This window comes from Tiliqua scincoides, chromosome 3, assembly GCF_035046505.1.
Source record: "Tiliqua scincoides isolate rTilSci1 chromosome 3, rTilSci1.hap2, whole genome shotgun sequence".
NCBI classification, from domain to species: domain Eukaryota; kingdom Metazoa; phylum Chordata; class Lepidosauria; order Squamata; family Scincidae; genus Tiliqua; species Tiliqua scincoides.
Genome location: NC_089823.1, coordinates 185,187,450 through 185,212,755, shown reverse-complemented (window position 1 = coordinate 185,212,755; position 25,306 = coordinate 185,187,450). Strand labels below are relative to the sequence as shown.

At 43.7% G+C, this 25,306-nt stretch overlaps 1 protein-coding gene across 3 annotated transcripts in view; it reads right to left on the bottom strand.

The window, feature by feature from the left end:
• Positions 1-25,306, bottom strand: part of LOC136643644 (VPS10 domain-containing receptor SorCS1) — a 483,280-nt gene that overhangs the window by 58,495 nt on the left and 399,479 nt on the right. For all 3 annotated transcript variants that reach the window (XM_066618822.1, XM_066618823.1, XM_066618821.1), the window contains exons 11-16: positions 20,222-20,324; positions 18,229-18,305; positions 10,162-10,253; positions 4,851-4,958; positions 4,062-4,179; positions 3,206-3,336 (exon numbers count right to left, since the gene is read on the bottom strand). In XM_066618822.1, coding sequence (XP_066474919.1) covers positions 3,206-3,336; positions 4,062-4,179; positions 4,851-4,958; positions 10,162-10,253; positions 18,229-18,305; positions 20,222-20,324 — 629 coding nt within the window. The remainder of the gene's footprint in view (positions 1-3,205; positions 3,337-4,061; positions 4,180-4,850; positions 4,959-10,161; positions 10,254-18,228; positions 18,306-20,221; positions 20,325-25,306) is intronic.

The window sequence follows — 25,306 nt, the reverse complement described above, 5'->3', positions numbered from 1 at the left end:
CCGCCCAACACAGAGGCTTTTACCTCCAATTCACAGAGGTGAATCAAGTAGCTCCACTGTAGGCTACTCCCTTTACCCAGGGGGAGGGGATGAAAGTTCCCGTCTCCCGAGGTGCCGCCCACGGTTTGGACAGTTTCTGGAGGAAAAATCCATTATGGGTTACAAGCCATGATGTGTATGCACAACCTCCTGATTTTAGAAATGGGCTATGTCAGATGCAAGGCTGGGCACCAGGATGCAGGTCTCTTGTTATCTGGTGTGCTCCCTGGAGCATTTGGTGATGTGAGATACAGGAAGCTGGACTAGATGGGCCTATGGCCTGATCCAGTGGGCCTGTTCTTATGTTCTTAGGATGCAGCGGCAGCCATTTTCTGTGCCGTGCGCCTCAGGCAACTCAGGATTGGGTTCTGAGCCTTCTCCAAATACACACCTAACAGAAAATTGTGGTTCATTAAGCAGCTCTGATGCTGGGGTTAACTGCCTCTTTAGCTTCAGAGCTGATTTAATCAAGTATTCAAGCTACAGGGGGCCTGATTACATCACACTGTAAGCTTAACTGCTTACAATGACCTGTTTAAGGAAGATACACTTCCCCCAGTAAGTTTTAAATGGTGATAATGTGTGTGAGAGGTGGGACCATTATTAATATAGGTGTCCCCCATATCCATGGTTTCCATATCCACCAGGGGTCTGTGGAATGGATCCCCTGCAGATACAGAGGCATGCCTATACTGATTTTGAATGTGATTTTGATAACTTCTGACCTGGGTCACATTATTTGTGGCATGCATGTGGATGAGTGGAACATATACATAAGAACATACAAGTCCATTCATACTATAGATATGATAAGTGTCTGGAACTTCATGCAAAACTCTTTGTGAGGTCTCATTTGCATAATTTATTTTTAATAAAGAAACAGGGCTATGATATGATCAGGGATCTCAAATTTTGTAACCTAGCTCACCAATTTTGTAATCTTCATGATGGAGAGAAGGCAGTGTCTCTTTCACCATGCAAATAGCCCAGGTAAAGTTTGTGGCAGTACTCTGACGCCAGATTTTGATTGTGGAGGTCTTTCCAGCACCCACAGGGGCATATCTATCCTGGTACAAGACAAGGCACGTGCCCTGAGCAACAGTAGCAAGGCGGATGCCAGTGCCTGTGCACCCTCTTAGCAGCTGGTTGGGCAAAATTGCCAACTGGCTGCTGAGTATGCAATCCAATCACTTCCTTTGATTCAGGAAGCAGCTGGATAACCCAGAAAGTGATTTCATGTGACATAATGACATTGCATGATGTCATAACATCTCAGGATGTCACAATGTTTCTGCCCCAAGCACCTGGATATACCTCTGAGCACCATAATGCATTGTAGTTCATAATGCCTTAGCGAAGAAAGTTAGGGTGGGAATCAGACCTAATGGAATCTTATTGTTGCATGCCTAGCAGCTAAACTGAACAGGTTTTAATTCATTGCCGAGATTTATTCTTTGTACAGAACAAAAAGTGCTATCTGCTACTGGAGCAATACTGTGCTTACTGCCTTAAAACATAGAGAAAACTGGTCAATAAATGCTTTAATAACACGTGTCCCCACGTAATCCATCTACTACGTAAATAAATACAATCTGGTTTCTAGGCAGTTGCTAGGAAATATTGTCCTTTGGGCTAGTACACCATTTCCATTGTGATAATCATTTCTGAAACACTATTGCCCCCTGGTAGTAAGATGCAGGCAATGCACACTAATTTAATATTTCTTCAGCATGTACACATTTCCTAGCAGTTTTCTTCGAAGTAAATTAAGCGAACTCTGACTTTGTTTACAGACACAGGCACTGTTTTTCTCACAGCTTTTTGGTGACTGTTTTAGCAAAGTAGGGTTCTGGGTTTTGTTAACATTTCTGATACAATTTCAAATTTTTGATACAATCTTACACACACCTTTGTAAGAGTAAGGCTGACATCCTATGCACACTTTCCTAGGAGTAAGTCCCACTGAATACTATGGGACTAACTTCTGTGTAAGCAGGCCTAAGAATGTATTATAAGCTCCATTAAGCACAAAGAGACTTCTAAGAAAAATGCATCGGCTTGCTTCATTATGGTATATTTTTTATTTTTTAGATATAGTCTAAATCCTATCCAGATTTCCAGTGCCAGTGCAGCTGTCCCAATGGGGTGTGCACTGCATCCTGTGGTGGGGAGGCAGTCACAGAAGCCTCCTCAAGGTATGGAAACATTTGTTCCCTTACCTCAGGGCTGCATTGTGGCTACACCGGTGCTGGAAAGTTGAATAGGATTGGGTCCATAACCTTTCGTTTTTTTTTCAAGATGAAACTTCAATGTTTTGAAGTTGGTGTTGCTTCTGTCCACAACAGTTCTTTGGAGTTCATTGTCAGAATGAATGAAATTTGCTATTGTAATGATGCATTTGCACACACACACACTTAGAATAAAGAAACAGAAGCAAAAAAATAAAAATAAAAAAAGGATTGGATGTCGGTATAGCAATAAAGTTACTTAAAAAAAAAAAGAGTTGCAGTGATTATATGGGCGCTTTCTGTGCCTTCACAAACACAGGGACTCAAAAACCAGGACCAAATTAGCTACAGCAGTGTTTCCCAAACTTTTCAGCGCCGGGACCCACTTTTAAAAATGACAATCTGTTGTGACCCACTAGACAAAAAAGGTGATCTAGAAATAATAATTGGGGTCCTGTATTTCTCAAGGCTGCTAGAGACCTTCCATATAGTATGTGTTCGTAGGTATTTGCTAGACTCTCCCTAGGGATGGCGTTCAAGGACTGTTCCCCCAAACATTTACAGTCATTCCAGGGTAGCCAGAAGGCTGAACTGGAGAGCAGGAATTACAGTTAGGGACTTCAGCCAGACAAAATGCTGAAACTGGGTTCACAGTTCACTGGTATGATGGCATACCAGTTAGTAGAGAAAATGGGAAAATGTGACATTTTTATTTGGGAGTATGAAGATTACCTCATACTAGTTAACAATTTTCTTCTGCAAACTGGGCAAGGGTGCTTGCAAACGTTTTTTTTTAATATTTCAAAAACTTTTCACGAAAATCTTACCAAAAATAAGATTGTGACCCACTGGTGAATTCTGACCCACAGTTTCGGAAACACTGAGTGAAAACATTGCTCTGTCTCTCCTTTTGCATATACGCTGACAGCACTACTCACCAATCAAAGTCTGCCTCTGTGCAAACACACGGTTCAGATGTCATGGCCCCAGCGTACTTTCCTTGCATGCATTTCTTTTCTGACTTACGCTTCTGGTAAATCCTTTTTGCTCCCATGATGCAAGCTTCCCCCTGAGTTGGGGGAGAAAAACAATCTTTCTACATGACCCAACAATCAAGTTCACCTTTACAGTATCACAAAAACATGCCTGCGACTTTCTGTACTTAAAACTTGGTAAGGAGATTTGATTCTTTCTTGTCACAGCATAGTGACCACAATTGACTCATAAGGAACAGAGATGAAGACTGACCCAATTCCAGTAGGCTAAGAAATACATTACTGAATGACTTGCAATTGAAGATAAACACCAAATTCACCTTTTCTATTACCATTTGGCTAATACAACTTTCATTTCAAGGGCTGGTTAATACATGCAACTGGAATTTGTATGTATCCAAATGCTGAGAGAACTTAAGGGCACAATCCTAACTCTTAAGTCAGTACTTTCCAGCACTGCCATAGCGGTGCCAATGGGATGTGTGCTGCATCCTGCAGTTGGGTGCCACTCATAGATGCCTCCTCAAAGTAAGGGAATGTTTGTTCCCTTACCTCAGAGCTGCAATGCCCTTATGTCAGTGCTGGAAAGCACTGACATAAGGGGTTAGGATTGCGCCCTAATGCATTTAATTCCAGACAAGTAAAATAGGATGAGCAGAACTTTTAACCCATTTCTGCCCAGCCCACAGGTGTACACATTTGAATCCTGTTGCATATATGCAACATTGAGCAGAAATGGCTTAACCAGGAAATTAATGCCTCAGCCAAATCTACCAAATCTACCTCTCAAATGTCTTACCTGGCTATGAAGTTGCCAGGGTCGGTAGTCATCATCAGCACACCGTCTGTCAAAAATTGACTTATAGTCCACTTTTACCAGTTGCCACTCGGATCGATGGCTGAAGTGGCCAAAGACTCTGCACAAAAGTGTCAGTGTAAAGTTTAGGCTATTCCAGTAGCTTTATAACTTATCTTTATAATGTTTCAGTCCCCAAAGGCATAATTTAAACACAAAATATTCTTGTCTATCTTTCAGCACTTAAAAAGTCCTTAGAATTAATGCTATCGCCAGGATTTAAAAAAAATTAGCAAGGAAGTTCTTCAACCTCTAACTCTACCCCAGGTGAAATCTGCCACAACAATATATCATTTTTTAGCATTTGTTCATTAATTAATTGAATAAATCCATGAAAGTTTTCTGCTCTACTTACACCTAAGGTGCATTTCAAATTAAGATGACAGTGACTAAACAATGCACATGATCTGAGCAAATGAATCTGAGAAAAATTAAATGTTGATCTTTGTGTTTGATTAATATTAAATTTCAGCAATGGCATCAGCGGATGTGGAGCTTCAAATATGTCTTTTCAATATTACATTAACACATATTCATTTAATATGTAGTTAATTTACCTTCATTAAAAATAAAAAATCAGTACAAAACAGAGACTGGATTAAGCTGCATCACTTTATACGCAGCAATAAGACTTTTTGCTCGGACATTCTAAACTTATTCATGAGAGCTAGTCAAAAATCTATTAAAAGTGATCAGATGCTGGCCGTTACCTACTTTATATTCTCCACTTACGTCATGATCAGGGTCTCTTCTCCAGGTTCTCCCAAAACACCATCAACGAACAGTGGGATAGAAGTGAAACTGTACTTGCTCCAGGATCTCCCTTCATCAAAACTTAACCTGTTTGAGACAAAGACACTAGAGAACATTCCTTCTGGAAGGGACAACAACAACAACAACAGTATTTATATACCGCTTTTCAACAAAAAGTTCACAAAGCGGTTTACAGAGAAAATCAAATATCTAATGGCTCCCTGTCCCAAAAGGGCTCACAATCTAAAAAGATGCAAAAGAATACCAGCAGACAGCCACTAGAACAGACACTGCTGGGGTGAGGTGGGCCAGTTACTCTCCCCCTGCTAAATAAAAGAGGAGCACCCACTTGAAAAAGTGCCTCTTAACCAGTTGCTGGACAACATTGTTGCTGGCCATATGGTGCAAATGAAGTCTGAGAAATGCAATCCAAAATGGCTTCTGACAAATGGATTTCAGAAAATTGCAGTTATAGCAGTGTTAATTTCTAAATCATTCTTCAGCCAAATCATTCTTCACCATTTTTTTCACCAAAAATAGTGAAAAAATAAAAGTTACAAGTAAATTATATGTTAATTAAACAATTCAAAATTATGCAGCATAAGAAACAGAAGCCTTATCATTTTTCAAATACACAATTCATACAATATCACACAAACACACGTTATCAAACACACAATTCATGGAGAGAGAAATCAATCAACATAAAAAGCCTGCCAAAAAACCATGGTGCTTATGTTCCATCTGAAAGAACAGCCAGAGGGAGGGAGCCAGATGTGCCCTTCAGAGCCTAGGCACCTCAGCAGAACAAACCCTGTCCTGCATACACCTTGGTCCCGTACCAACCTTGGTTCAAGCAATGATGGGAATTAAAGCAAAGCCCTCTTTGTGGTCTGGCAAAGGTCCAGCAGAATCATGTGGGAGCAAGCAGACTTTCAGCTGTTAAGGACTTTAAATGTCAGGTTACAAGCTATTTAACAGCCCATCCTAAAGGTGGCACTGCTGCAGGGTGCAGTGGGGCCAAACTAGCTACCACTGCATCCTACAGCTCCGCAGCAGCCAAAGGGGAGCAGACAAAACTCCCCTTCTCCTGGGGAAACCCCCAAGCCCCACAGGATTGGGACTTAATGGGGTTCAGAAACAAATCAGAAGCCAATGCAATTCATTAGAGCACAATGCTTCCAATAAGAGATCCTTGATAGCATCCTGGCAACAGCAATCTGCAACAGTTGCAGGTTCATAACGCTTGTTAAGTGTAGCTCGATGCAGAAGGCACTGCAATAGTCAAACAGAGATGTGAAGAAAGAATGGATGGCAGTGGCCAGATCTGCCAGTTCTAAGAAAGCTGCAATTGGCACAACAGCTAAAAGCACTCCTGGAAACAGTCGCCATCTGGTCATCAAGCACACCCAGACTGCACCCCAGGCCTTCAGAGGAAGCACTAACCCATCCAGAAGTACCCATTCCACAGGAGGACTATTATTTATTTGTGTCTTCTCAGGTTTCTCACAGCCCAGTCAAACTTAAATCCCCACATGATGATGCAGTGGTGCCAGAGCAGGTTACGCTGCGTCCCATAGATTTGGTTTTTTGTTGTTGTTGTTTTTTGGCTGCTGGAGGTCTCTTTGGGATAAGGGGACATTTGCCCCTTACGTTGAGGTTGGAGCAGCCACAACGGTCAACACGGACCTGCACCAACAATATTGCAGGCGCAAGTCTGCAGTGATTCATGCAGGCAGATCAAGCCCAGGAAGGGGCTCAGGATTGAGAACAGTAAACTATAAAGCAGTGGGTGAGCCCACTAAAGGGTATCATCACACCATAAGAGCGAGAAACTAAATGATAGGCACAATTCAGGGTTGAAAGGGGAAAACACTGAACGCTGCGAAAAAAATAACCACAATTATCCATATACCCTCCAGGGATCTGAAATAGTGTTTTTCCCATTTGAGAAAAGGTACGTGGAAAGAACTGATGTGAACAATATCCTGAAAAATATAAGAGCAACACGTTGCAGCCATCATAAGCGTGAACATAGTGTTAGGAATTATTGGGTGAGGAATGAAAAAATAGAGATGATCAGACCAATACGAGTAACACTGACTAAAAAAGGATATAATAGAACTTTCAACAGAGGCACAGAATGGCAGAAAGGAGAATCAGGTATTTGGAATGGCTTCCATATGAGAATGGTGCCTTACAAGGTTATTGCACAATTTATTTAAAATAGGGGGAAATAAACTACCTGTACATTTTATGTTTAGAATTTATAACCACAGGGTCTTCTAGTGGCAAATGCCATGAATGAGTTCATAGAATGTCTAATTGTCTGAGCTCATTCACAACATCAGTCACTAGAAGACCCTGTGGCTTGCCAGTAATATTGCTTGCCATCAGGACCATCCCTCCAGTTGGTCCAGGGGACCTTGGAAACCAGGCTGTACTTAAGGGAGTGAGTGGCAAAACACGACCCCACTGGAGGCCCCCTAACTCCCCTGCTCCCTGCATCTTTATGGGTGGTACTACATCTGTCTTTGATTTGCATACACCTCCATGGCCTTCTGCTGCATCCAGGAGCACCCTTAGGAGCTGCAGGGCCCAATTGGAAACATTTTTTTTCAGGGCCCCAAAAGATTCTGGTCTGTAGCCAAAGTCTGTAGAATTTTACTGATATAGACTTTATACCTCTACAGTAGAATGGAAAGCAATCAAAATGTGCATTTAAAAAAGTTCATGTGAGTTAATTAACCAAAGGGATCTAAGCAGATTTTAATATAAAATTGCATATAAGACTAAAGTAGATTACCCAAGCATGATGGCCCCTTAGGCGTAGGGCCCAATTGGGAGTAATTGGTCGAACAGGCTTGAAGCCGGCCCTGGCCATCTCCACTCCTGCCATTTGAAAGCAGCAGCAGAGTGAGAAGGGGGAGAGGTAAAGTGACATCAGCAGATGAAGAGTTGATGCAAAGATAGTAAGTGGGAGGGGAGAGCAAGAATAGTGCACTTTGTGTGCCAATTTAAAAAAAAATTCCTGGAGAACACCAGACTCGGTTGGTCCCAGACTTAGTGCAGACTTCCTTGCCACCTGCAGGGGCAACCAGCTATTCTGTGTTCTTCCATGCTCTCTTTTGGAAACAGGTGATTGCTTTCGTGCCACCAGGCTTTGAGGAGTTAGTTGGCGACTTTTTCCACTGTCGTTATGTCATTTTGAATTATTATCCTGTGCTGTTTTAATTGCATGTATTTTGTACTTGTGGTTTAAACGTTGTCTTGGAAAACTGCCCTGTGCACATTTTTGTTAAAAAGCAGTTGAGAAATATTGGGGGGAAAATAAAAGAATTGAAGGCAAAGCAATGGGGGGTGATTCCGGCAGGCTGCCTGGCGAAGCTATAGCAGTCTCCAGTGTGAATCACTGCAGACCTCCTGTAGCAGAGGGGAAGGGGAGTCTGTACCTTTCAGTGTCAGGAGCCTAAAGCTCCCTGGAAAAATGCGGAAGAAATAAAACCAATAAAAAGGAAACGTGTTTCTGATGGTGGTTGTCTGGCCTTGCTGGATCAGAGCAAAGGTCCACATACTCTAGCATACTGTTTTCAACAGCAGCCAGCCAAAAACCCTGGGGAAGTTCAGAAACATGACAGGAAAGCAACACAATTCTCTTCTTGTTTTTCCCCAGTGTCTTGGGGGTCAATGATATACACAGATGTATTCAAGTTCCATTTAACTATCTTGGCTGTAATAATACATCTGTCTTCGAACAATTTATCTAATCCTTTTTAAGACTGCTAAGCCACAGACCATCAATATGTCTCATGCTAACAAATATTATGCTGTTCCATACTATAATCTGCCTTATCCTGAGTAAAATCATTGGATCACTTACGGCTCAAAGCTATCCTTTTGCCCACTCATCCAGTGCAGCTGCACCAAAATGGTACATGCTATATCCAGCCCCTCCACCCCCCCCCCTTTGGGTGGAGAAAGCCGGAGGTTTTAGAAGTGAAATGAGTTTTGAATCCACTTTCCCCTCCATAAGTGTCCTGCACTGCAACAGGTCTCCTCAGACCTGCACCAGCTCTTTAGCTAGCACAAGTCCAAGGAGAGAATGGGGGCAGAGAAGCTGCAGAAAAAGGGGATAGGATCCAGCACATGCCATCACGACTGGATCACCCCCTCCTGCAGCCTCCCCAACTCCATTCCCCTCCCTGTCCTCATTCCACCCTCCCCCACCCCTCCCACCTCCCACACTGGCTTTCCTGCTCTGGCAGGTGGCCAAAGCTGGGATAACATATACTGCCAGAGTGTGCTTTACAGTTGTCTTACATCAGCCAGCACTGGTAGAACACTAGTTCTGCTAGCAGGGCAGCCCTTTAGGATTGGACTGCTAGCCAGATATTGCCTACACTGAATGGCAGGTGCTCTCTTTAGTTTCAGCCAGGGCTCTTTACTAGCCCTATCTGAAGAGGCCTGGGAATGAACCTGCAACTTTTTGCATGCAAAACATTTGCTCTGCCACTGAGCTACTGCCCTTCCAGCTACTGCCCTGAGTCGATGAGTGGTACACACTCATCGACTGCCCTCCTTCCACACTCATTGACTGTCTTTCTCATCAACTGCCGCCCATCATGGTGCTTCTTCCATGGAAAGCATCCCAGCGTCAACTGCTCAGAACAGTAGGGAGATGCAGGGCTGTAGTTAGGGGCTGCAGGTGTACATACTGTAGGAAGCCATAGATCAGAGGGGCAGTCACGTGGCCAAGGATAGTAACTCACAGAGTGTGTCTTGAATATAAAGAAGTACAGCAGACCCAGAAGATCACTTTGGCATTGTTGACAGGATGCAATATTCAGCAAGTTTGTGAATAGATTGGGGAGTCGCATATGTGCAGTACAAAGTAAATGTGTATGTGTGCAAAATGTATGTGTTGTGTGCATCAAATGGATTTGGAAATTTGGTATCAAACTAACTCATGTCTCCAACATGGAAAGGTTTGCGACTCTCAATACTAAATGATGTTTTGATTCATGGGTCCTGATCCTAAAACAATGCAGCTCCGCTGATTTAAACCCAAATGAAACAATACAGCTGCTAAAGGATTTCTTCCCTTGCACATATTATGTATGGAACGGCAAACTTTGCTTTGGTTTGATTAAGAGAGAAAGCGTGTAAGCTTCTTAATTGGCATATCCTGGCACTTAGTAAAAATATTTAGTCATGGCCCAACTGCCGGTGGCATGTAATATATAATGAAGGACTCCATGACTAATGAGATCAGAGAAGTCATAGTAATTACCAGAGATGTCTGATAGGCAGAGATGTATGTTTCATAGCAACCAGAACCCCGCCTTGATCCAGATAAAGAACGCTGTATTCCTCTTCAAAGATCTAGAGAACACACAGAAAGACACACAGTTTACTCTTTGTGGGTCTCAGTTCCATAACCAGGTGGTGACAGGTTTGTTTTGCAAGGAACAACTGGCTGTCAGGTCAGGTCAAACTTTTTATTTCATCCTGCCGATAGCCCACCTACTCTAACATGTGTCACACACAGCAAGCATATTCTTAGAAATTAGAATGATCAGTGTGTCATTGCATTGATTAGGGAGATTCAACCAAGGCAGAAAAAAGAATTTAAAAATTCCTTCATTTTGCAGATACAAGCTGAGCAAACACAACAAAATATTACTTGCCTTAAATACTGGTTCAAATATTTAAAGCGAATCTCTTTAGTCCTCTCTTTCAGTACCTAGCCATGCAGCAGAGTAAAAATGCACGTGAAAACATGGATAACTAGAACTTTAACTTTCTGTTAGTCCCACAAATATTCTAGTATCTGCAGTAAGTATCTGTCCACAAAACTACACTGGTGCAGCATATTAATTTTCTGAACTGTAAATTCAAACCTTGAAAGATAATCTCTTTAGTCCTCTCTTTCAGTACCTAGCCATGCAGTGACATGGGTAACTGTCTGCAAAATGCTTGCTAAGGTATTCCTGCACAAAAGACGCATATGCTTCCCAGTACCAAACAAAATGGTTCCATTTTCCAGCATGCACACTTAACATGCGGGTAACACTCATTTCCCTGGGAGATGCTTTGCTTACAGTTATATATAAAGCTAAACTACATGTACCAACCCCCCCTCCCTCCAGAAACAACAGGTCAGCCCAATTCTGTGTCACCTCAGCACTAGTACTGGGTGTCACAAACGTGCCATAAGATACATTTGTGCCATCCTGAGAGTAAAGGAGGTCTGTGCTGTCCTGTCAACACTGCAGTTAGAGCCCCAGCCATGGGCAAAGATCAGGTAAGTGCTGAGTGGTGCAGGGACATGAGGTGGTGGGCAGGAGGGCATAGGGGAGGGGCTTCTGGGTGGGAGAGGGTGGAATGGGAGGTAGAACTAGCAGAGGTTTCTTCCACTGAATCCTATTCCGTGTTGGGCTTGGAAGCCCAACACGAGGCTTCCAAAGTCTGTGCCAGCAATTTAGTTGGTGCAGACTTGAGAAATTCCATTGAGCAGGCTGGGGCTTTAATTGGGGTAAGGAAGCAAATGTCCCCTTCCTCTGAGGAGATCTCCAGCCTGCTTGGATCCAGCACAGGATACAGCTGTGAGTGTTTAGCACCGCTGCTTCTGTACCGGATAGGATTGAGCTTCAAGAGTGATTACAGAGGCAATACCAACCACCTCATTCCAAATTTTGTACAGGTGCCTGCACTGATTCACTGTCTACATCAGTGGTCTCAAAACTGGAGTAGTCTGGTCTCCAAACTAGAGACCGCTGTGCAATGGGAAAGGTGTCTCCAATGTGATTTGTGTTTACTATTCTGCTGGAGAGCCATCCTTCTCCGACACTGGTCTCCCCCAAACTGAGCTCCAGCCTGCTGCTACTGCCCAGAAATTTGGCTGCAGTGGCTGCTGGGGTGACGGAACCCAGAAGAGGTAGGTTGGAGCTCAGTTTGGGGTGTCAGTAGTGGGGAAGGATGGCTCCCCTGCAGAATGGTTCACGTAGGGGAAGGAAAAGGCAGGGTGCCAGATCCAGCCTGCGGGACAGGGACTGGAGAGTCCTGGTCTACGCCAAAGCCAATGCAATGCTCACTTCAAACAGTTCCTTCAGTTTAATAAGCTGACCTGAAATCCTCAAAAGTACCATAAATTCTGTACCATTTGTGCTGACAGAAAAGACAGAATGAAACAGGAACCAGGAATAAGGAATCTTCTGGAAACATGAAAATATATTTACAGTGTATTTGTTTTAAGAATACACTTAGAATTCAGTGCTGAATTCAGTGAATTCAAAGAATTCAGAGCGCGATACCATAGTCTTTCGAGACTGAAGGTTGCCTACTACTACTACTGTTTTAAGAATGTTTATTCCCCTGCAACCCTTTTCTTTCTAACAATCCAATGCAGCTAAGCATAAAGACATGGTATATACATGGTATATAAACTCTGGGAATATTTGCATGAATGTTATATAGGAATAGCACTAATGCTTTCCTTCTCCACTGTACCTTGTGAACCTCCGAGTCAATATGCATGTGTTTATATATTTTTCCCCAAAATATCATCATAGACATTTTAATTGACAACCACACATGTATTTAAATACATATTTAAAGGCAAGTGTTCAAGCAATGCCACTTCATGTTTTATGTACAGAAGACATGTAACTACCAGTTCAGCACTTTCTCTCTGCTTTGTTAATTCTACTTAAGTGTGTACTTGATTCCAATTTATGAGGGTAGTTATCGCAAGTTAATTAAATGCCAGTTACTTACTAAAAACATATTTACTGATGTGCAATGACTATGCCTAGTGTGGTCCATCTTATTGCCTGATTGCCACAGTTCATTAAATGCTTGTATTCAATGTAATAGATATGCAATTGACAGGCAATTAAAAGAACAACATCAGGAAAGAAAATGTGCGGAAGGGCAGACCATTTCTTGGAAATCTTTGTTTCTGGTTTGTGTAAAAAGAACTGAATGTCTGTTTTTCCTTATGAGTGAGAAATGATAAGAATTCAGATACTTTTAAAGCAGTAATGCACAGAAGGCCCCCATCCTGGTGAAATTTATGCCAGTTCATCAAGACTGCACCTGAACAAGGTGTATGTAGATTAAAGTTGTATCAGTCATGCTATTTTTAAACTCCTGGGCTAAAAAAACATGTGGAAGGCAAAAGCGAGGTTCCCGCAGGTTTATTTAACATTTCTTTGGGGGTGCTTTTTCTAGCTAGGGTTCACTCAATAGTCCACAGAGGGCTGCATCCTTTCAATGTGGTTTACTGCCATTCTCTGTCTCGAGCACGATTCAATGAAGAGTCTTCACTCAGTAATATTAGTGATGAAAGGCTACATCACAATGCCTACTGTTCAGGATGACTCATGAGACACTGTGCAGGTAAAAGCAGTGATGGATGCTATATATCCTGAAGGCCTCAGGATACACAGAGGCCCTGAACACAAACAGTTCCCATTGTGCCCAAGTAATCAGGACACACTTTTCAGCTATTCAACGATAAGGGGCTCCACATAAATGACATAATGCTTGTTAGTGTTGATATTTAGGAGCAATGGGCAGCCTAATCCTTAGCTGCACTGGCACAGTCAGGCTACACAGCCTGCGCTGCATCCTATGCAGTTTAGGAGGCAGTGATATTTTCCCCTTACCCTGTGTAAAGCCCAGCAGTCCCTATGGGGCTTTTCAGATCTGTGCCAGCTACATAGCTGGTGCAAATCTGGGAAGCCCGTGTAGGGCTGCCCTGCCTGGGAACAGGTTGGGATGTGGTATATGCCACCACTACCAGCCCCTCCTGGGCCCGATCTTCCCCCAGTCCATCTTCCCTCACCCAAAACACCCTATCCCTACCTCCAAACCACCTCTCCTACCCCCTGCAACACCGGTGCCAGCCGTGCAGGGTTGGAATCTGGCTCAGATGAGTCAGAGCGGGCCTTCATGCCAGCCCAGCCAGCTCCTGAATTGGCATAAACTTGCCTTACAGCATGTTTGTGACACTCTGATCTGGCACGGGGATGGCTGTGCCAGCTTAAAGGAGACTTTGCATTGCTCTGTAAATGTAACAGTGTCCATACATACAGAAATATCAATATATACATTACACTAGATCATTTTTTTACAAAAACTATGGGTTTTTTTCCAAGGAATATACAGGTTGAGCATCCATAAATCCAAAATGCTCCAAAATCAAAAACCTTTACAACAGCAACATGATGCTACTAGTGGAAAATTCTACACCTGACCTCATGTGAAGGCTTGCAGTCAAAATACAGGTGCACAAAGGACAGTTTAAAATCCATCTCTGCACATTCCCATATGGATTTTCGAATTCTATCATTTTTTTTTCATGAAGGAAAGCACATCAAATTTAGCACTTAGTGACAGATTACCTAGATATTGAGGTATTTTCCCTTTGTATTTTAGTATATTAAAGCTTTCACTTTCATTAACATTTTTGGAGTGTTTTAGGAGCCATTTTAATTTGCAGCTGTTTTGCTGATGTCCCAGAATGGGACAGGAATGTGGGCTGTTTTCTGACGGTTTGTGATAACCAAGAGCTGAGGTTAGTATAACTGACATTACACCTTAACAAGAAAATTTCACTGTGGGTAATACCATGTAAATAATGAATGACATTTTCCTGTTCTCATAAAATAATAAGAACAGGAGCAGGAGATCAACAAGTAAAAGAGACAGGCAATGAATTTAAATAGAATAGAGGTAAGTAATTTTTTTAAGCACTTACTCTGCAGTCAGTGCTGTAGTTTAGATGATTATTAAGGATAAGAATGTATTTAAAAGGGGATTTGACAAAATACAGATAATGACAACATTTAGAATTGTATTAGATGAAGGACATGATGCCCTAGCTTGAAATTCTGGTTTGGCCTTGAAAAAAGATTTGATTTCTAGCTTCTGCTCTTACAAAATAAGAGTGAAATCTTAGATGAAAGATGGTTGCTGCTAGGATAATTTCAATTCAGCTCCAGTCCATATCATTTTTAAAAAAATAACAAATGACCTGCAGAACACAATTATATAACCGTTCTGCTTGCACAGAAACATTATACCTGATGTTGTTGATTGCTTGTATTATTTATAGAGTCCCAAATTTTAAATGCCAATGTTACGAATTGGTGAGCATGGTCAAAGACAGATAGATGCTAACCAAAGAGCATAAGGCAGTGAGGTTTAGCTATGGAAACACAATGATATACTCCAGGTAAATCCAGGTATACTCCAGCTTCCTACATCTGCCTACATGCCTCCACCACCCTTGTTTATCGTCCCATTCCCTGGATTTGAAAATGAAAATGAAATTCTAACAGCATGGAAAAAGAAATGTGATAGAGAGGAGAGTGAGATGCTAGGACATCATTCTGGTCAAATGCTTCCTGCCTATTCTTGCTCTACACACACCTCACACTCATGACCCTGCAACACCACTACTTGGCTTCTGCCCCTCCCCTGCCACCACCTTGCTCATTTTGGAAACAGTGGAAAAGGTGAAGGAGACAGCTTAGGGCACAATCCTAACCAGGTCTACTCAGAAGTAAGACCTATTTTGTTCAATGGGGCTTACTCTCAAGAAAGTGTGATTAGGATTGCAGCCTTAGAGCCCAATCCTGAACTCGATGCGCCGGCTTACTGCCGGCACGCACTGTCGCAAACGCGTCATAAGGCACGTTGCAAGGCCTAACACCAGGCCAGTGCCCATGCTAGCCCAGCACTGGCCAGCGCTGGGCTAGCACCGGGTGGGCGCCCAGCCTCCGAAGCTCAGCGGTTGCATAGACTGCCAAGCCATGATAAGGAAAGCGGGGGCGTGGGAGGAGGTGGGGAGGAGGCGTTCCGGGGAGGGGGAAGGCAGGCGGAGGGCGGAGAGAGAGTGAGGAGGAGGCGTGACCAGGAGGCGGGGAGAGGGTGCGCAGGAAGTGTGCCGGGGGAGGAAGTAGGGAGGAAGGGAGGCGGGTCCGGTGGAGCGGAGCTCCACTGGATCTTTTCTGTTCATGTGGGGCTCAGTGCCTTTACTTTTACCATTTTCAGACTACGTCCCTTACCGGGAGAAGGGGACAGAAATCCCCTTCTCCCGAGGTGCCGCCTGCGGCAGCTCGTGGTGCACAGGATCCAGCAGCAGCCGTTTTCGGTGCCACCGAAGCTGCATTTCACGGGAATTCAGGATTGGCCTGCCCATCTACGAATCTGCTCTCCTTCCAATCTACTGCCACTTCCTCTGCTGCTCCATTCCTCTTCTCTTTCACAGATATGGGCAAGGAGACACCCAGAGTGCTGTCAAGTTGCTGAGGCAGGCAGTGGTGATGGGGTCACCTGTGTGAGTGCTTTCATGCTCTATAGTAGCAGTAGGAAGATGGTACTCATGCTGCTCCTCCCTGCTGCCTCAGAATCCACCTCAGACTACCACCTTGTCAGAGGCGCGGAGTGTACCCAGGGCAGCAGTGCTTACCTTCAGCTGCTTTCCAGAAGTTTGGAGGTGATGTAACAATATAACTATGTCAACCCCAACCTTCCAGGCGATTGCATCAGTTTAAATGTGTAAAGCCCACCTCCCTTCAGCAATCTTCAGGCCATTTCGGGCCCAGCTGCCACATGCTCTCGCCAGCAAGAGATGAAAACATGATCAAAGGCAAGAGCGTGAGGCAGCTGCGACCAAAGCAGCCCTGAAGTTCGTCAAAGGGGGGCTCAGGAGGTGTGTCACCCTCTGCCAAGCTTTGTGCCCAAGGCAACCTGACCCCCTAGACCTAGCCTTATGACACCATTGCACCTTGTTGCCTTATTTTGAGTCCAGTCCTTGGTTGATCTGTGGAAAATATTGTTTGTTCCTGCTTTGCATCAGTGGCTTCAGCGTGATACCTTTGGCAAAGTTGTGCGTCATCTCCAGTTCTACAAAAGCAGAGAGAGGATTTGCTACTGGGGACAAGAGCTCTGCATCTGGAGACTCTCAGTTTTCATTTCTTGTTTAAAAAGGGCCGTTCTAGTGTCTTTATGTATTTTTAAAAGAAAATTCCACCAGGAGATAGATAACACGAATATATAAATGAGCTGGTTTGGCATTAAAGGCTCTTAAGGAAAACATCATGAGAATGCAGGTATCAAATGACTAATGAGTGAGTGTTGAAGAAGAAGGTATGACAGAATGAAACATTCACCTAATGGAATACACAGCAGGTTCATGAAAACTGAGGAACATCATCGGACTGCCAAGATGTTTGGAACAATATTTGAAGTTGTCATAGCTTCAATATTTGCCCCAAAATAATTTTGGTTGCAGCATAACCAGAGACAGTTCTATTAAACAACTTTTGTGCAACAAGAGTCGCTTAGAAAGGAGTGTGGTCTGAAAGCTATAAAAACCAACCAAAAAATAATATGGGAGTTTTATAAGATCTGTGAAAATGAGGAAGAAATGATCAAAGAGAGCAAAAATATCAGCTATAATGAAAATGACCTGAGGCAGACCTAGTGACTAAACATACACAACAACAAAATGGAATGATTCATCTGATGCCAATTCTAGAAACTTAAATTCAAAAATTTAGGGACCATAAGGTTAGAAGCAGATTAATCCTCTGCTAGACATGCAAGGCCCTTTCCTACAAGGGCCTCTGCCAAGCGCTGCTGCCCCTCTGTGACATTTTGGTGTCTACCATCTTGGTTTACCTACAATGCACTTTGCCTATAGTCGTACATTGACTTGCTCTCATTGTACCACTGGATACAGCAACTGGGGTGGGGCATTACATTATAAGTAAGACAAGATGCTGGATGCTAGTGCAGTTGCTGAAGTTGCACTCCACTCCATTGTACTACTGCTGCCAAGGTAAATCTCACATCAACTCTAGCGGAGGCTTGCCTTTCAGGCAGCAGTGGCTCAGAGTGCTTTTCAGCAACCTTGTGGGGCATTCACCATCATTGTCTACTCCCTACACTTGCAGTGGCCCCATGCCCATTGCTGGATACAGTGATGAAATGAAAATGCAATGGATTACTGCAATCAAAGATAGCGGACACCATTCCAGGTCACACAAACTGCTCATATAACCACCACCACCCCGCCCAGGTTTGGGAGGCTTTCCTGATGGCATTGGTAGCACCTTGGAGCAGTTCTTGACAGTCACAATCTTCTTGCACTGCAGTTTATGGCACTGGTTTTGGCCCACATAACTGTCCTAATATGGTCAACTGCTTATACCATCCCTGTTATTGACCACCCAACAAGAAGTGACAAACAGTGCATGTTCATACATATTATCCTCACCGGTGATGGCATAATCCCTTGCAACATGCAAAAGGCAAAAAACAAAAATCCCACTGGACTACTCACTTGTCTCCAAGTGTTACCAGCATCAGACGAAACAAACATGCTGATATCGTTGTCTGATAACTCAGTTCCAATGTTACCTATAAAGAAAACACTGATAAATTAAACAACATATTAACACAAAAATAAGAACTCAAACCAAGGCAAACATGACTTCCGCTTGGATTGGTCTTAAAATTTCAGTCACTTGGTGATGGTGTAAGCTTGTCATTTCTTCATTTTGAAAGAACAAACTGACCAGTTTTATCTTTTATCTGAATAATAATGCTAATTATTATATTGGTTGGGCATCCCTTATCTGAAGTGCTTGGGACCAGAAGCGTTTTGGATATTGGATTTTTCTATTTTTTGGAATACTTGCACATACCTAATGAGATACCTTGGGGATGGGGCCCAAATTCCCCTTCATTCATTTCATTTACTTTCATATGTACCTTATACACATAGCCTGAAGGTAATTTTATACAATGTTTTAAATAATTTTGTGCATTTTGTGCAACCCGTCACATGAGGTCAGGTCTGGAATTTTCCACGTGTGATGTCATGTCGGCACTCAAAAAAGTTATGGTTTTCGGAATATTCTGGATTTCAGAATTCCAGGTAAGGGTTGCCCAACCTGCATACAGGTTGAGTCTCAACAACCGTGAGGGTTCTGTTTTCAGAACCTCCGTGGATGTGGTAAGTACAATCCATTTAAAAAAAACAATGTCCCTTTGCTCAGTGGTTTAAAAATAGCCTCCGTACCATTATAGTGCAGAAGAGTGGCAGCAAACAAGCAGGCAGGCAATTAATCACTCTCTCTCTCTCTCCAGGCACTAAGAAAGGCTTCTCTCCAAGACAAGCAACACTTCTCTTCACACTCTGGAAAGACTGCAAAGAGAATGCAAAGCCCAGGTGGAATTCACTTTGCATTCTTTCTCTGCTCCAGGGGGAAGGGAGGGGTCACTTGCCTCTGAGTGAAGCTGTTCTAAGTGCCTGGAAAGAGAATGATCAGTTATCTGCCTGCTAACCAACAGTTTTGTTTTTGAAAAGGACTTTAAAAGGGACTTTTTTCCTTTAATTGAAAGGGCTCTACTCATCGCGTTGAGATAAAACCATGGGTGAAAAATCCATGGATAATTAGGATATACATATAGTGTTTTCAAATGTTTCTTGCTAAGAAAGGTACATAGAGCATCATTCCCATATTGGGGCTGCTCAAACCTTTAGTACCAGTCCAGCCTCGGGGGGGGGGGGTCACTTCTCTAGGGCCTAGGAGACCCCATATCTCCCTTACCATAGACAGATTCCTCCTGCCCTAAGGAATGATTTGGGGGGTTTGGGGCTGGAGGAAATGGATGTGGCAATGGCAGATGGAGTTTGCAGCTCCTGGGCATCCTGAGAGACGGAGAAGGAGAGATGGCAGTGAACGTAATAGGTGTTGGATTCTTTTGGGCGCTTTGCAAGTGATTCTATGGATTGCTCTAAAAACATTAATTGAGCTGCGTGATGTGCATGGATCCCAAATTATTAGGCCTATATTGAAAGTGAGGACCTGAGGCTGAGAATGAAAGGCTTGCTTACGGTCCCTGTAAGATCTTTCAGGGAACCAGAAAATGCCAAAGAAGTATTGAAAGTAAAAGTACAATTTTATTTCACAAGCTTGATAACTAAAGAGTATTTAAAGTAAAGCCTACTGTACTCTTTCATTTCTGCCAGGACAGGTTTCGCTTCTGGGAGTGAACTTCAGGCCTGATTAAAACCCGGGTTAGAAGTGTTTCAGATAAGGTATGTTAGAGCTACTGGGAAAACACAGAGTGGATCTCAAGACATGTCTCATGAACTCATGGCAGAGACCATGTTCAAACTAGGGACTTCCTGATTTGAAGACAAAGGCTTTAGCCACTAGGAGACACCTGCTCTTTAATCATAGTTTAAGTATTGTGATGCTCATGTTCAGTTTGAAAAGTGATTGATCACTGTAGACTTTTGCATTTAGCATGGGAATGCTTCCTACCAGAGGCCACAATGATGCCTGGAGCAGTATCCCTGCTGGCAATGTTGCCTGAAGTGTATGGATTCTCGGAAACCTTCAGGTGCAGATGTAGGGAACAATAGGGCTTGAAAGAAAAGAGAACAGCACATCAATAGAGAGCACAAGACAGACAAAAAGAAGGCTTTCTTCACACAGCTTAATTAAATGCTGGAATTTATTGCCACAGGATGCTGTTAGGCTAGCATAAGTGTCTTTCTTTGAAAACAAAACAATTCTCAGGTGATGGGTCTACCAATAATTGCTAAACAAGATGGCCAGCAAGGGGATTCCCACAGAGACAGTATATCTATGCCAATCCTAGGACAAACAAAAGGGATGACCTTCAGCATTGAGTTCTGCTTGTGATCCATCTGGTGCATTTCTTTGCAGCTTCTGGAAACTGACTGCCTCTGCGGCCCAGCCTGGCAGTTCTTCCATTCTTAACAATGGATACTGTCTCAAGGATGCTTTCCTATTCAAGCCCAATTGTAGGCATTGGAACGTAACCACAACTGAGTACAGAATTGGAGCTCTAAGCCCTGATTCAACTGTGTGGAGCAGCTGGAAAAGTGGACAAAATTTTTTTTTTCCAATAATCTATTTGGAAGAGACAGGGGCATATAAGGGAACAAATAGCCCGGTCCTATCAAAATACCCCTCCCCGCTAATGCAGCCACACCAAAGGAGCATGCACTCCATCTTATGGTGAGGGGCAGTCATGGAGGTCTCCTCAGGGTAAGGAAATATATATGTTCCTTTACTATGGGTGAAGCTTCTGCTTCCCCATTGGGTCTCATCAGGCCTGTACCAGCCATTTTACTTACAAGGTAAGTATGAGAGAGGGAAGAAGAATAGGAAACTGGCACACACGGGTGCCCCTGTTAAGTGCCCCGTCCTGCCCCGTTCCACCTCCCATCCTCCCTGCCCCATCCTGACACTCCCCCATTCCTCCCCTCCCCTGCTCCTCATACTAGCTGCCCACATTGCCAAATCACTGGTGCTGGCAAACAGTGGCATCTCTACCGGTCTATGCACATGACCGCCAGCCATTGCACTGGTGACCTCATTGCGCTCACCGGCAAAATGTCACTTCTGCCATTCTCTCACTTCCACTGGCAGAAAATGCATTCTGCTGATGAAACATGAGGATAGGACTGGGGCATAAATCTGTGATGGTAAAATCAACACCGTTTTAAAAATGGTCCCCCTGGGGGCTGGGGATAAGAATAGGCCCTCTGTTTGGCTGTACTTGTCGTAAGAGGCGACTAAACAGCCACCGGGTAGATGGGGCTCATCAGCCTGGGAAGGCAGCTCATCTGAGAGAAGGAAAACTCTGATCCCAAACCTCCACTGCCTTGTGGCTACATCCAGTTATGGAAAAGACTTCAGGAGTCAACCTCGAGGCAAAATCTGGAGCCGGAGTCCCTGAGGCAGTTCATGGCTGAACACAGTCACGTTCTGGCAACTCCTGCGACGCCGCTGGAACCAACCGTATTGGCCTCTGCCTTTCCATTGGACCATTTCAGCGACGTGGAGAGGGGGGATTTGCTGCATGGGTAACAGCCTATCCTCCATACCTACTTTACCCAGGCTTCGTGCACTGGAGAGGACACTCTGTTCCAGAACCACCATTCAGAGCGTGACACCATAGTCTTCTGAGACTGAAGGATGCCAACATTTAAAAATGGACAGTGAAAATCATTTTGCTTTGATTAGAGTTGGATACTAATGCTCAAGAAATATGCCTCAAACAGATAGCAGTATTCTGTCCTAAATGTAAACCTATGGAAGCCGAGTATGAAAATAAACGTACCTAAGGGCACAATCCTATCTTGCGCTGGAACAGGCAAGCAAAGAGGCTTGCGCTGTATCCAGCGCAGGATAGGTAACCAAAGTGGCTCAGCCAGAGGTAAGGGAAAACTCTTCCCCTTACCGCCAGGTAAGCCACTGCAGCTCCTATGGGTCTCCTCGGACTTGCGCCACCTCCTGAGGTGGCACAAGACCAAGGAAAGCGGAGCAGCTTGAAGTTGCTCTGTGCTGCTCGGGGCATGACAGCTGGATCCCAGCCCCGCCTCCTGCTCCCCCCGCCCGCCCCAGGACCATCCTCTGCCTGCCCTCCCCCACTCCGGAAAGCCTCCTTCTTGCCTCCTCCCCACCCTCCCCAGATGCCTGTGTTTGTCCACTTGGCCAACGCAACTTACCTGCGCATCGCCATGGATTGGTACAGCTTCCTCCTGAGGAGGTGCAAATGTGCTTTACAGCACATTTGCTACCCTCCTAGTCTGGTGCAAGGGATTTGCACCAGACTAATATGCAGTTACTATTGCGCTGTAATTTAAGATTCATAGGCCAATCCTAACCAACCTTCCAGTGCTGATGCAGCCATGCCAATGGAGAACATGTTGCATTCTGTAGTGTGGACTGGAGGTCATGGCAGTCAAGGAGGCCTTCCCAAGGAAAGGGAATGTTTGTTCCCTTATCCTGGGGCTGAATTGCAGCTGCACTGGTGCTGGAAAGATGGTTAGGATTGGGTTGTCAGATGACTCCTCAAATGTAGGTATATCTTCCTTTTTGCAGGGATTCTTTAAAAAATGACTTGACAATACTGATATCTCTTCCATAATACAAAAGTGCACAGAGGAGTTGTAAATAACTAAATACAACTTCTTACATTTCTTTGTGTGCATGCTGGAGGCAAGAAGTAGGGGGAGCAGGGCAGTCAAAAGAAATAATAAAAGAAGTCTTCACTCTTCACTTTCAAGTCCTGGGGCGATAACACTCTCCAAAGGCTAGCATAATCCTCCAAAGATCTAAACAATCTCAGCAGTGATGCACTGAAAAGGCCTACCAAGGCTACTTATCAACCTGCTATTTGCTCAGCTAATGAATTCCTGTAGAATTGCTGGAAAGAAGATTATGGTTAAATGCCAATAAGCTTTGTATCAGATCATTCCTTCTCATGCCTGACCAAGGAGGCCCCGAAGCAAAGCTGTTCAACCTTTACACCCCTTGGGAGAGGCTGTCATTCCTGAAAATCAACATGCCTCTTTGCTGCCAAAAGGTGAGTAGGATGTCAGTGCTGGGAGGTGGGACGTGAACTGTCGCTGATGTAAACAAGGATAGAATGGAAGGTATGGGAATGTTACAGACAAGAACAATCTGCCTCACATTGTAACTGAAACTCACAGCCACAAGAGGGTCACACTCCATATGAACCCAACGGGGGATGATAGGGTGCAAAAGCAAGTGGGCTGAAGTGCATCTCCAAAGTGTGTGCCTCTGTTGTGTTATCTGTTCTGATTGAGTAGCTATGAAATACGTTCGCTAAAGAACAAACTCATAAGCTACCCTCTGGCATTTGAAAACAATTTACTAATGGAAGAGTAATGTACCCAGCTCTTCAATTTAGATGAAGCTCTCTCTCTCTCTCTCTCTCTCTCTCTCTCTCTCTCTTTCTTTCTCTTTTCATTTTAATACTTTCAGATTATGCTGCCTGAAGTTGCTGTTATTTTTGACCCTCCTGCACTCAATCAGATCATTAGATATGGAGAAAAAGTTCACAGATGCCTGCATTTGACCTCTTCTAATAGTTTGGACCAGCACAGCAGTATCTAGCAAAGTCTGAGTAGCACACGTGGTTGACCTCCTTCCTCTTCTCTGAAGTTTACAGGAATTCTCTGTTCTTTTGGCATCTCCTTCCCCGCACTCTTATTCTCTATACCTCTATTTATAATATAGTTATAACCCATTGTGCATTAGGTGTTCTGCCCTTTAAATCCTGTGTTCAAAGTCTGCTTGGTGTGCATATGCAATATTAGGGCAAAGAGTGTTGAGAACCACGACACTGAAAAGCCTAAGTGAGATGGTAATTGCAGGACCCATGAACTGCCATTTGGTGACCCCCTTTCACTACTGCCCTGGGCCTAGAGAAAAGTGGGGAAAAATTGGGATCCAATTCTACTGTAAGAGTTTGTAAAACATCACATTTGCAGGTGGAAACAAGGCAGTGAAGGGAGCCTACATGCTCAAGCACAATTAATTTTCATAGGCCAGATTTCTCACACTTTTACAATGAAGTTTCTTATACTTAAAAGGCTGGACTCAGACATAATGTGAAATCATGGTTTGTTTAGCTAAATCATGGTTTCATTACCCAAACCTGCCCATAATGTAGGGTTTGTTTGGTGTCAATTATCCAGAATCTGAACTCATGGTTTGAAGTTAGTTTTCAAACCTCAGGCAACGCTAACTGGGTTTTTGAGCAATGTCTGAAAGTCACAAACCATTACTGAACCACAGTTAGAGCTACTACCCTACCTCAAGAGGCTGCTGCATAATGAACATGACCTCACAAAGCTGAGTCCTAAGAAGATGAGAAACAAAAGCAGCTAGCCAGCAATAAACCACAGGTTTGGGTTCTTAATTATGAATAGCACAAACCATGATTTCACTTTCAGTCTGAACAAAGCATCTAAAGAGACTAAGTGCCACTCCTTTTGCTCAGAGAAAGATGGTCTGAACATTTTGCAACAAGGAAATACTTCAACAATTCTCATTTGCGGTTTGGTTGGTAAGAAGGAGCCAGGAGAGTGGAAGGGAAATCCAGGGTGTATGTGGTGTATGTGTGTGTGAGTGAGAGAGAGAGAGACAGGAGTGACTGATATGTGTATGAGTGAGTGAAAGCTTATGTACATTCCAATAGAGTACATGGGCATACAGTGTGCTTCCAATTATCTATTAACTGGGGAAGAGCTCAGTGGTAGAGCACAGATTAACCTTGTTGAAGGTCTCAGGTTCAAAATCCAGATAGGACAGAAAAATGGTTTGAAACCTGGAAAAATCCTGCCAGGCAGCACATAAAATGCTGAGCTAGTTGGACCAATGGTCTGATATTCTAGAAGGCATTTCCCTATGTACTTCCTGACTGAAAGCAGTAAATGTTGTCATAATGCGTGGTGCTAGGGTCCACGAATGTGTCTAATATGTCCACGAATGTGTCTAACAAGGCCACATCATTTGCACTTTGGTCCAGAGTAAAAATCTGGTCCAGAGTTTTCAAGATATCCC